The following is a 13,035-nucleotide window of genomic DNA, read 5'->3' as shown; positions in this document are numbered from 1 at the left end:
GATACCCCATATGTGGGGGAAAACCACTGCTTGGGCGCACGGCAGGGTTCGGAAGGGAAGGAACGCCATTTGACTTTTTGAATGTAAAATTTGCTTGAATAATTAGCGGATGTGCCCCTGATGTGCCTAAACAGTGGAAAACCCCCACAAGTGACACCATTTTGGAAACTAGACTCCTGAGGGAACTTATCTAGATGTGTGACGAGCACCCTTAACCCCCAGATGCTTCACAGAAGTTTAGAACATGAAGCCGTGAAAATAAAAAAAATCTAACTTTTTCCACAAAAATTATCTTTTAGCCCCAAATTTTTTAGTTTCGCAAGGATAAGAGGAGAAAATGGAACCTAAAAACTGTTGTGCAATTTCTCTTGAGTACGCCAATACCCCATATGTGGGGAAAATACATTGTTTAGGCGCACGTCAGGGTTTAGAAGGGAAGGAGCACTGTGTGACTTTTTGAACGCAAAATTGGCTGGAATCAAGACCGGACGCCATGTCACATTTCGGGAGCCCCTGATGTACCTAAATAGTGGAAACCCCCCACAATTGACTCTATTTTGGAAACTAGACCCCTCAAGGATTTTATCAAGGGGTATAGTATACATTTTGAACACAAAGGTACGACAGAATTTGATAACATTAGGTCATCATATTGAATAAGTTGTCAATAGTCTCGAGCGCAAGTGCTCACTACTTGAGTTTGCATCGGGTACTCGGGTATGCACCATGTATCACGGGTGCTCGAGTGACATGCTCGAGTCCCTGACCCGCATGTTTCACGGTTGTTAGACACCCAAAAAAAACATGCGGGAATCACTCGTGCATGGTAGGTGATCCCAGCAACATTTTTTTTTTTACGCAAAGCATATGGGGCAGAGACTCGAGCATGTCACTCGAACACCCGCGATACTCAGTGCATACCCAAGCACCCGATGCAAACTCAAGTAGCGAGTACTTGTGTTCAACACTGGTCGCCATATTGTCATCATTTTTTTTTTCTTTACTTTTGAAAAAATCCCAACCCTAACCCTAGCACAACTCTAACCCCAAACCTAATTCAACCCTAACCCTAGCACAACCCTAACCCTAGAGTTTATTTTTTTACACCGTTCCTCATGTGGTATAAGTGATTAGATGACTTTATTCTTCGGGTCGGTGCGATTACAGTGATATCAGATTCATATCGGGTTTTTATGACTGACAGCTGTCACACACTAAAAGACGCTTTTCTGCAAAGACTAGTTTTTGCATCGCCATATTTTGAGAGCTATAATTTTTCCATATTTTGGCCGACAGAGTCATGCGATGGCTTGTTTTTTGTGGGACAAGTTGACGTTTTTATTGGTACCATTTTCAGGCATGTGATATTTTTTGATCGCTTTCTATTTCGATTTTTGGGAGGCAGAATAAACAAAAACCAGCAATTCAGGAATTTTTTTTTTGGGGGGGGAGGTTTATGCCGTTCCGCGTATAGTAAAATTGATAAGGCAGCGTCATTCTTCGAGTCAGTACGTTTACAGCGGTACCGCATTTATATAGTTTTTTTAATGTTTTGGCTCTTTTACACAAAAACAATTTTCTAGAAAAAAGAACTTTTTTGCATCGCTTTATTTTGAGAGCTATAACTTTTATTTTTCAGCTGATGGAGCTATATGGCGGCTTGTTTTTTGCGGGACGAGATGACGTTTTCAGCTGTACCATTTTTATTTACATTCGTCTTTTTGATCGCGTGTTATTCCATTTTTTGTTTGGCGGCATGATGATAAAGCATTGTTTTTTGCTTAGTTTTTTTTTTTTTTTACCGTGTTCACTAAAGGGGTTAACTAGTGGGACAGTTTTATAGGTCAGGTCGTTCCGGATGCGGCGATACCAAATATGTGTACTTTTTTTGGTTTATTTTTTTTCATAATAAATAAATATTAGGGTTCAATATATTTTTACTTTTGGGGGATTATTTTTTTCATTTTTTTTTTTTTTATTATTTTTACAATTTTTTTTTTTTTTCACTTTTCTACTTTTTTTTTTTTACTCTTACACATTGTCCCACTATGAGACTTTCACTTTTTGCAGCCTCATCGGCATAGAGAGCAGCATCTCCCTTTGTCATGCAGCCTGTCAGCGCTGCACACAGGGGAGACATTACTTTTGTCATGCACTGCGCATGACGTCCTGCCTCCTGGTGACCCGGATGTTGTCATGGCGACATCGGGTCGTCATGACAACATCCAGAAGCCGCCGCAGACATCGCTGGACCCGGCAGGAGAGGTGAGTATAGCGATCACCCCCTTGCCACCACAATGCTGCGATCGACTTCGATTGCAGCATTGCGGGGGTTAATGTGCTGGGAGCGGTGCGCGACCCCTCCTGGCACATAGCACCGGGTGTCAGCTGCTATCTTGCTCTCATAGACTTGTATCGAGAGCTTGTGACGTAGCTTCTGAATTCCGGGCTGACAGAGTCTACTCACACAAGATGGTGTTGGGACCAGAGCGGTACCGAAAAAACTCTGAAGATGTCGGAGAGTGAGTAATTGACTGGAGCCAGGGGGTTTACATTCAAAGTGCCACTCAAGCGCTGAAAAAAAATGCTGGAGTGATGCTTTAAATATCTGAAAGTACCGGCTGGGGACATTTCAGAAGTGCGTTCGCTGCCCCTTTCAGAAGCCGGGTGCGCATGCCCTAAGCACACTCCAAAAAGATCTGCACGCTGTCCGCAGGTCCTGGGAGGAAGCAGACGTGGCGTTGATCATAGCAGAGTGGGTGAGAAGTTAAGCATGTATGCATCTCTGCCGGGAAGAGAAAGACCGATCATGCAGAGATCACGCCAAGGATAGCGCCGCTCACAGGCAGTATCTGCAACGTAAGCTAATTACAAAAATCCTTAGGGGCCCCGGGGGGAAACATTGGGGGTGGGTAATCTAAAGTACTGGACAGCTTCTTTAATAAGGTACTTACATGAATACATCACTAGAAGCACCATCAGTATATTAATACATCACCACAACCTAGTTCTGCTATGAAAACACGCTAACTTAAACTGAGTATTTGCAGCAGAAACTTGCAAAATCCTACTCATAATCTCAAATCTCTAGGTTTTGAGGATTTTTAAGTTTTAACATAGCCATGAAGTACATTTGGGATTGTTACATGTGTACAAGATCAGAACCACCATCAGCATATGTATGCGGCTCCAGAACCACCATCAATACATGAATATAGCACCTGTACCACCGTCAGTACATGAATGCAGCACCAAGCTTAGTACAGCAATCAATTGTAATGTCAGGTCATCCCCATATATCATTGTATTGCTTTAACTTAAAATGCATAGCAAGTTTTTAACAATGGCAAGGAAATGCTGGGAGTTATTGTTACCAGCTATCATTAGACTGTGGACCATACAGGAGCCACAGTACTGATGAGACGCAGGCAGGATCACAAATAAACATTTGCATCCAGGTATCTTAAAGGTGACATCTTTGATTCAAATCAATTTCATCCATGTTGTCTCCATGTAGTACAGAAGCCATGATGAGGTTTCACGCCCAGAGCTCTTCTCTGTAGACTTCCTTCTCCGTCTTCAGCGGCACTTCTTGACACTGTGTCCTTAGAAATAAAAGCATCATTATACTGCCCCATAAATATAAATATCTCCCATGCTGTGCCCCTGGAATATATAATTGTCCCCTCACTGTGCTTCCTGTGAAAATATCTCCCCTCACTGCCCCCCTCCATAATTTACCCCCACTGCCCCTATCCATAATGCCTCCCACACTTCTCTTCTCAATAATATACCCCCCCCTGTTCATAATGTCCACTACACACTGCCCCTCTCCATAATATCTTCATAACATTGCCCCTCTTCATAATATCCCCCCCACACACAGCCCCTCTCCAAAGTGTTCCAAAATCACACTGCTCTCTCTTTAATGTCCTCCCCAAACTGCACTTTTCAATAATATCTCCCTACACTGCCTCCCTGCATAAAGTCTTTTACAGTACTCTATACTTTGTCCCCCTTCACATCACCCTCTTAATGTCTCCCATTGACCCATAATGTCCTCCATTGACCCATAATGTCCTCCATAATGTCCCCTGAAAAGTTACACAAAACAAACGTTTAATCTTTGGCTCCTCCTGGAGCGCTTACTGATTCATGCTGCATCCTTGCCACCTTTATGGCCTGATGCCAGCAGCAAAAAGAGGCCTGGATGCTTTTCTTGAAAAATATAATATTACAGTTTATGCGTACTAGATTCTGCGATGGGACGTTGATCCAGGGTACTAGTCTGATTGCTGTATGTGGACTGGGGAAGGAATTTTTCCTTAATATGGAGCTATTAGTGTCTGCCCCATTGGGTTTTTGCTTTCATTTTGATCAACATGTTAGGCTATAGGTTGAATTTGTTGTATTTACGTCGACTTTTAACCTTAAAACTATGAAGCATCCACTAAATTTAAACTTTTAGGTGTATCACAATAATTAACAAAAAATGAAATTTAAAAACTAACAAAAAAAATTCACTAAATTGTTCATGCAACCCCAATTGTTTAAATTTTACAAGGGGAAATAGAAAAAAATGGATCCGACAATATAATTTGCAACTTCTATTTTGGACAGTATCTTACTGTTTGGGCACATGGCAGGGTTCAGAAAGGAAGGAGCACAATTTGACTATGGGAATTGAGATTTTGCTGGAATATTTTGCGAGCAGCATTTGGAGATTACCTAAGATGCCAGAACGGCAGAAAAACATAACAGTAGAAAGCTGCATAAAGTGACTGAATTACTATAAAGGAATTCATCTTTAGGAGTAGTGACTATTTTGACTTCACAGGTAATCTCTGGAAACTAGAATGCAGTAAATGCTGGAGAGTGAAAATTGCATATATGAGTCATTCCATGTCAAGTGGACCAGTGGTCCCCACTCGACCTTCTCCGATTTTACTGAAAATTTAAAAGGATTGTCATGTATGTTTGAAAAGAGGTTCTGTAAATTTTTAGGGCCAGATCTCTAATACATTGGGCACTGTTGACCTTTCACTGGAGGTTCCACCAAGCCTGCGGCTTCAGCTAAGAAGATTTTGCAAACTTTGACACATAGCCATTAGAGTTCTATACTGGCTATGATGCTGAAATTTGGCATACTAGCTCAACTTTTGCTGCTAAACACGATAAAATTATTACCGGCTATGACAAAACAATATTTCGGCCGCAATTTTGTGTCAAAGTAGCTTGTAAAACGCGTCGCATAAAATTTATGCCAAACTTTGCCCATATATAACTCAAGACCAAAAACCAATAGTAACTGGTGCTTTGCCCTGTACACCAAACATCTACATGACTTTGCATTGCTGCAATATCACGGTCAAACCATATGTATTTGTGGAAATATTCACACCCACGTATGATGAAAAACGTAAAAAAAATGAATTTTACCTATTTTTAGGTCAAATTTCTCAAAAAGGGTACCCCTAAAATATATTAATTCTGATATCATTACAAAGAGCACATTTTTCTCTACAAGGATCATTGTTTTTTTTTTTGGAGTCTCTCAGTTTAAGAAAAGAAAAATGCCACTGAACATGGTGTTATTTATTAATAAGCAATGAATGGTAACTGCACTATTCAAACCCTTGCGTTGGTCCATGGTGGTTATACCACAACCAATTCCCTAAGAATTGGTATTATAATCCTATTAAGAATTGTAATAATGCTGTCTTTCGAGAATTGGTAGCCCCATCGCCTAGGAGTCATGGCCGATAGCCGTGCAAGGCCAGCCGCGGGCGGTCTCTTTATCGCAGGTTCCGAAGCCTGAGGGTGGGTGTCTTTGCCTAGGATCCCAAGCCATAATGTTTAGTCTAAGTGGTCTGGAATTGTTGCTGAATTTGCAACATAATCGGTTCAGAGAAGCTGTATTGTCGGCCCATTGCTGTTGCAGCTGGTGCTGGAATTATTGCAATGATTAACTGCTCAGGAATCCAGCATGTATCATTTCTCACAGGCCAGTGAAAGAAGCTAGCTGGTCCATGAGGATGCATAAAATTTATTAATGCATCATGGTCGTCGACTGAAATTTCAGAAATATTTCCAATCCACCAGTTCCTATGGTAAATGCAGGCAATGTATTGCCCTGGCTGGAGGTTTGCAATTGGCACAAAAGGCATTTCTGATCTGACAGATCTATCTACATGGGCAATGAAAGATGATGGGTCATTTGACACCCTTGAAATGCGAATCTTTTTGTCAATTGGCACAAACTGGTGATTTTCTCTTGTTCCAGCAATTGTATGTCCATCTTTGAACCTTTCCTCTTGAACTACCCGTATTTCGTCAATTTTTTCTTTTGGAACAAAAACAAATTTGATTACATGCAGTTGCTCTTTGCAAAAGTTGAATAAATCCACCGGGGTCAGTATTTGGTTTTCAGTTGGGCGTTGAAGACTGGCACAAGCTGCCAACCTCTTTGCTGTCCCTCCAATCCCATCACGGGGCGACTTTCCATGACTGGTACCAAAAAAATTCCATTCAGCGCTGATATTGAAATCAGCATTGTGGTGGCACAAGTTGAGAACATTTTTGAAATTTTTGTACTGGGCTGCAGATCCATCGCTGAAGTAGTGGATATGATGAATCCCATAGATGAGAGTCTTGAGATACTCCACAATTACTGTTAAGAAAGTGTGGACTGCAACTGTGTCATGTCGTGAGCAATCACTGATTATGCACAAGCTGATGTTCTGCGCAGCTTCACCATTTAACTCCTTGAAGTAAATTACAAATGGGTGTACTGTAGCTTGACTATTTTCCCAGTGGAAACCTTGAATGGCATCTTGAACAATAAATGAGTAATTTTCAGCAAAGTCCATAAGGATCACAAGCTCTCCAGGTCTCAGATTTTCCTTCAACGATTTCAAATAGCTACTTTGATGCTTGGCGATGTAGTGATGGCTACAAAGTTTAGAAATTTTCAAAACCAATTCTTCAATGAAATCTTCTATAGTCAGTTGTTTGGTATCAAGCGTGTCTCGATCAGTGTGAATCCATTATTTGAACTCAATAATATCTTCAGGGTCACTGTTGACAAACACATTGACTAGAAATTCTTTTAAAACTTCAGGACCCGGGCATTTATCACAACGGCCAAGCATACAGTCCTTGGATTCAATTCCACAGACCATTTTGCATATGAGCTCTTTGTAGTCATCATTGATTGGGCATGCTGCAAGCATTAGTTTGACATTTTGGTGAATGGTACACACACAAACGGAATGTGTTCCAGCAGATCCAACGGTTACGCACCACTTTGGCCGAAGCTCACAAAACTTGGAAAATCCAATTTCAGGGCCATTCCGATCCCGATAGGCAACAAACATTTCCCTCATATTGCTCAGTAATAGTCGCTTTTGCATCTGCTTTTTTTCTCCTGCTATTCGCACTGATACATAGTCTTTTTTACCAGGGCACATTCGACTGAATTCATCATCCTCAAAAAATGCCTGCACCTTTTTCTTCACTTCCTCAGAAACTTTCTTGCCACACTTGATTCTAGGTAAAGCTAAGATCCCATGTTCACATTTAAGCTTTCGAGCTTGTTTGACCATTCGTTCAGAGACACCGAATTCGTCTGATATAGCCTTAATGGACCAACTTTTAGGTGCCAATGTCAAGATTTGGACCTTTTCTGCCCGACTGGACACCTGCAGCTTTTGCTTCAAATCTACCAAAAGGTGATTGTAATCCAGACACATTTTGCACTGTGCTGTTTTTGTTTGCTCAATGTCTTTCGGCTCAAGCCCTCCAATTGAAGCAATCTTGCTAGAAAATGCATTTTGTACCTGGCTTATCTTTCTCCTTGCATATCCAAGTGAATCCCGCTGGCTTACCCGTGGATATTTCAGAGGAGAGATGCCAATGGATGTTAAGCTTCAATTTAGACTTTCAGGAGAACATTCCATTGCATCTGGATCTGATTCAGAGTAAACTGGATCCGCTGATTTTTTCCTGTTAGCAAATTCTTTTCGACTTGATGCACACATCTTCTGGCCAGGCTTCACATCATTCTTTGTAAATTCGTTCAACTGGTCAGCTGCTAACAAATTGATAGCTCGCAAATTCTTTTTGGTGTTATGACCTTTCTTCCCAAAAGGATTGCAACATGATTTTTGCAAATGCTCATATTTGGTCAAGAATGAAGCTTCATGGTGTAAACAGATTTGTGAATGTTCGTCAAAATTTAGTCCCACTCGTCGACGCAGCAATTTCTGTTCATCCAAACCAAAGCTTGTAAACAATTTCAACTCATCCTTGCTATGGATGAATGTCTTAAGGTGGCACTTCGAATTGTTCGCAAGGCCGATAGAGCACTTGGCCGATTCTTCATCAATTTCATTCTCCATCGCTAAAAAATAAATAATATATGCATTAAAATGTAACAATAGTCAATAACTTTTCATAAACAAAAAGGTTTATAGGTTTTTGATTATAATAGACATTGCTAGCAACAATACAACTCTGTAACATGTGATAAGAATCTGAAAATCAAACACAAAATCAATGCATTACGCGCATAAATAACACCATGTTCAGTGGCATTTTTCTTTTCTTAAACCAAGAGACTCCAAAAAAAAAAACAATGATCCTTGTAGAGAAAAATGTGCTCTTTCTAATGATATCAGAATTAATATATTTTAGGGGTACCCTTTTTGAGAAATTTGACCTAAAAATAGGTAAAATTCTTTTTTTTTAAGTTTTTCATCATATGTGGGTGTGAATATTTCCACAAATACATATGGTTTGACCGTGATATTGCAGCAATGCAAAGTCATGTAGATGTTTGGTGTACAGGGCAAAGCACCAGTTACTATTGGTTTTTGGTCTTGAGTTATATATGGGCAAAGTTTGGCATAAATTTTATGCGACGCATTTTACAAGCTACTTTGACACAAAATTGCGGCCGAAATATTGTTTTGTCATAGCCGGTAATAATTTTATCGTGTTTAGCAGCAAAAGTTGAGCTAGTATGCCAAATGTCAGCATCATAGCCAGTATAGAACTCTAATGGCTATGTGCCAAAGTTTGCAAAAATCCTCTTAGCTGAAGCCGCAGGCTTGGTGGTACCTCCAGTGAAAGGTCAACAGTGCCCAATGTATTTGAGATCTGGCCCTAAAAATTTACAGAACCTCTTTTCAAACATACATGTACATCCTTATAAATTTTCAACAAAATCGGAGAAGGTCGAGTGGGGACTATTTTTAAAACTGGTCCACTTGATGTGGAATGACCCATATGCCATTGTGGTGCCCAGCTTTTGCAATTTCGTTGAGTATTTTAGAAATATTATAAAAATATAATTCAGCGTAATTTATTCAAAAATATTCTTTATTGGCAGGTGACTGCACCAAGAGATCAGAGGGACAAGTGACATCTTCAATTTTTAAATCCGATGATCTTGATATCACTCATGTAACTGATATTGATGCCACTATTCCAGAAATACAGTCATCCTTTCACAGAAAAGATCTATCATCTGATACTTTTAAACAAGTCCTATCTTCTTATTCATCACAGACTATTAAGAAAAATAAAAGTCACAAAAGAAGCATTAAAAATCAAACTGCTCTTACATCAAACAAGTCATTTCTATGTTCAGAATGTGGGAAATGTTTTGCAAATAGGTCAAATCTTGTTAAACATCAGAGAACTCACACTGGGGAGAAGCCATATTCTTGTTCAGAATGTGAGAAATGTTTTGCACATAGGTCACATCTTGTTAAACATCAGAGAACTCACACGGGGGAGAAACCATATTCATGTTCAGAATGTGAGAAATATTTTGCAGATTGCTCACATCTTGCTAAACATCAGAGAACTCACACAGGGGAGAAGCCATTTTCATGTTCAGAATGTGAGAAATGTTTTGCAGACAAATCAGATCTCGTTACGCATGAGAAAAATCACACAGGGGAGAAGCCATATTCATGTTCAGAATGTGGTAAATGTTTTACATATAAATCATATCTTGTTACACATCAGAGAATTCACACAGGGGAGAAACCATATTCATGTTCAGAATGTGGTAAATGTTTTGCATATCAAACATCTTTTGTTATACATCAGAAAACTCACACAAGAGAGAAACACAACTCCTTTTCATGTTTAGAATGTGGGAAGTGTTTTGCATATAAATCAAGTCTTTATAAACATTGGAAAACTCACACAGGAGAGAAGCCATTTTCATGTTCAGAATGTGAGAAATGTTTTGCAGATAGATCACATCTTGTTACACATCAGAGAACTCACACAGGGGAGAAGCCATTTTCATGTTCAGAATGTGAGAAATATTTTACCAACAAAAGGAGTCTTACTAAACATGAAATATCTCACAAAGCGAGAAGCCATTATCATATCTAGACTGTAGGAAATATTTTACTTTAATACCATATTTTGTTGACCACAAAGAAAAACTCACACCAGTATAAACCATATATTTTTGACAAACTACAAAAAAACACAAAACCGAGTCAAACTAACAAGAAAGAAGGTTAGAACTTACATTTGAATTAAAACATATGAAGTTATTAATCTGTTATCTAAAAATCAAATGAAATGCAATATTCCTTTTAAATATTTCACAGATACATATCTTTATATTAACTATATGGACAAGAGTATTGTAACAGCTCACCTTAAACCTTGCAAAAAATACCCAATATTTCCTCCTCCCTCTTCTTCCTAACTCCCAATCTCAGCTATCTGCCATTCATCAGTCTCTTTCAATCCACAATCTCCGTGTGTGAACAAAATCTTTAACTTTTCTATACTACAATAATAAATATGTTTACATTTCAAATTATTATTTACGTGTACGATTCATTCCTTCTTTGTTGGAACATCAGGTGTTATCCATTCCAATTAAAATAAAATGTCTCCCTCTCCTCACCTCCCTTATCTAAATTTGTAATGCTGGGGTAAGATTATCTTTGCAGGGATCTCATGTATGGGAATATTAGGGTTACAGCAACATCATATATTTTATACAGAAGAATAGCTGTATAGCCAAAGTTTTTTATACATTGATATATATGTAACGCCGCGTGGTAGCCATGGGCGAGATGCTGTTTCCCATGTCCTGGCGCGCTACAAGAAAGTGGGGGTCCCCGCTTGGTATGTAGACTTCTGCTGTGAAAGCCTTATGCCCTTGCAGTACGCATGTAGCTGGTGATGTGGGCTTGCCAGAACGAGGTGGTTCACAGTTCAGTGAGAAAGATCATGGTTTCAAAATAACTTCTTTACTTAATGGTAATTTGTTAAGGGTTATATAGATGTACCCGCTGTATAAAGTCTTATGGATGTTCCTTTTACGGTACGAAGGATTTTCTCCCTGTATGCTGCCTCTGTAGGTTACTCCAGGGTTAGTGAGGCACACTGTTTTCTCTCTACTTTGCCACAACCCATCTTTAATGCTGCAGTCCTGATCAGCAAGTCTCCTTACTTTCTCAGCGGTTCTGTGTCCTATTTCTTTCCAGTATTGATGCCCTGGATCTCCCGCTCGGGACCCTTTACTAGTCTCCGTCTCTTAAGTCCTGCTAAGGCCCATTACCTTCTGCGTTACAACATTGAGGTCTTTGACTTGGCTTCCACTCCAAGAACCTTTCTCCAGAAGGCCACTCTTATCAGTCACTCTTCTTAAAGGTCTCACTATCCTTTGCCTTTGGTCTTTTCTCACTCAGGGCCACCCTCGAAGCAGCTCTGCTCATGTCGCAATCCAAACCCTATCTACTAGTGATGAGCGAGCACTATAATGCTCATGTACTTGTTGTTCGAGTGAAGCAAATTCAAATGCTCAGTCCGAGTAACGAGCCCAATGTAAGTCTATGGGAAAATCTAGCATTTTTTCAGCAGCTCCCCCTGGCGGTCTGCAGAGGGCCTAAAAATTGTCCAAATTAATGGGAACAGTGCTCAAATGACAATGGAACAGCATGGGGAAGACCCCTGAAAGCATTTCTGACTCCCAGGTCACTGCTGTCATCAAAGTTTTCAGAGGTATTATGCCACATTTACAGACTCACAATAAAACATACAAAAGTGAAACCAAAATGGATTTTCCTAGGAAATATGTTAAGGAACATCCTTTCCAGGGTAATGACTTGTATATAAGGCAAAATAAATATACAAAAATGTTCCTCCACACCTTGGGCTATGTTCACATGTAGCGTTTTTGATGCATTTTGCAGTTTTGCATTGCTTTCAACCAACACAAATGCATTCACCAGGAAATGTCATTTTAACATTTTACAACCTTATCTGGCCATGTGGTGTGTGACACATCATCAGACACATCCTGTTTCATTTATGATGGAGGGACTCAAAGTCACAAAGCCTAGTTTTATAGGACCATCAGGCGGCCCTTATTAACCTTAAAGGGCCAGCATTCGGCCCTTGCTATTGTTAGAGAGCCATCAGCTGGCTATGCTTTGTTGTTCCCATTATTAACAAGTGGGTCTCCTATACTGTTATTGCGTATGCAGTGACTGCAAGGGCTGCCAAAAATAGAGTTAGACCCCCCCAAAAAAAGACACTGTATTTGAGTTTGTTACGCTGCTATCATTCGGTGGTGTTGAGAAGTCTGGCCCAATCCAGCCCTTCTTCATTTTTATAAGAGTCAGCCTGTCAGCATTTTCAGTTGACAGGTGGATGCACCTATGGGTTATAATTTCACCAGCGGCACTAAAAACCCGCTCTGACAAAACGCTAGCGGCAGGGCAGGCCATGACCTCCAAGGCGTAGATAGCCAGTTCATGACACGTGTCCAGCTTGGATACCCAATAATTATAAGGCACAGAGGAATCACGGAGGACGTTGGTACGGTTGGCAAGGTACTCCCTCAGCATCTTCCACAACTTTTCTCTCCTTGGGAGAGTACCCGCGCATCAGGGCTTGTGCGATGGGAGGATCTGAGAAAACTGTCCCAGAACTTTGACCGTGTTCCCCTGCCTCTGCTGGATTGCATTTGTGTCTCACTCACCTGTACTC

General features: G+C 40.2%; 1 protein-coding gene across 3 annotated transcripts in view; it reads left to right on the top strand.

The window, feature by feature from the left end:
- The window catches only part of LOC141271890 (uncharacterized), a 318,442-nt gene extending 307,584 nt beyond the window's left edge, over positions 1–10,858 (top strand). For all 3 annotated transcript variants that reach the window (XM_073682105.1, XM_073682106.1, XM_073682104.1), the window contains exon 7: positions 9,392–10,858. In XM_073682105.1, the coding sequence (XP_073538206.1) occupies positions 9,392–10,413 (1,022 nt within the window). In that variant the 3' untranslated portion in view covers positions 10,414–10,858. The remainder of the gene's footprint in view (positions 1–9,391) is intronic.
- The last annotated feature ends 2,177 nt before the right edge of the window (positions 10,859–13,035 follow it).

The sequence above is a fragment of the Phyllobates terribilis genome, unplaced genomic scaffold (assembly GCF_046119375.1).
Source record: "Phyllobates terribilis strain yellow unplaced genomic scaffold, ASM4611937v1 Scaffold_5__5_contigs__length_657084704, whole genome shotgun sequence".
Lineage (NCBI taxonomy): Eukaryota > Metazoa > Chordata > Amphibia > Anura > Dendrobatidae > Phyllobates > Phyllobates terribilis.
Note: the sequence above shows the minus strand (reverse complement) of the source record. Positions and strands in the feature narration are given on the sequence as shown.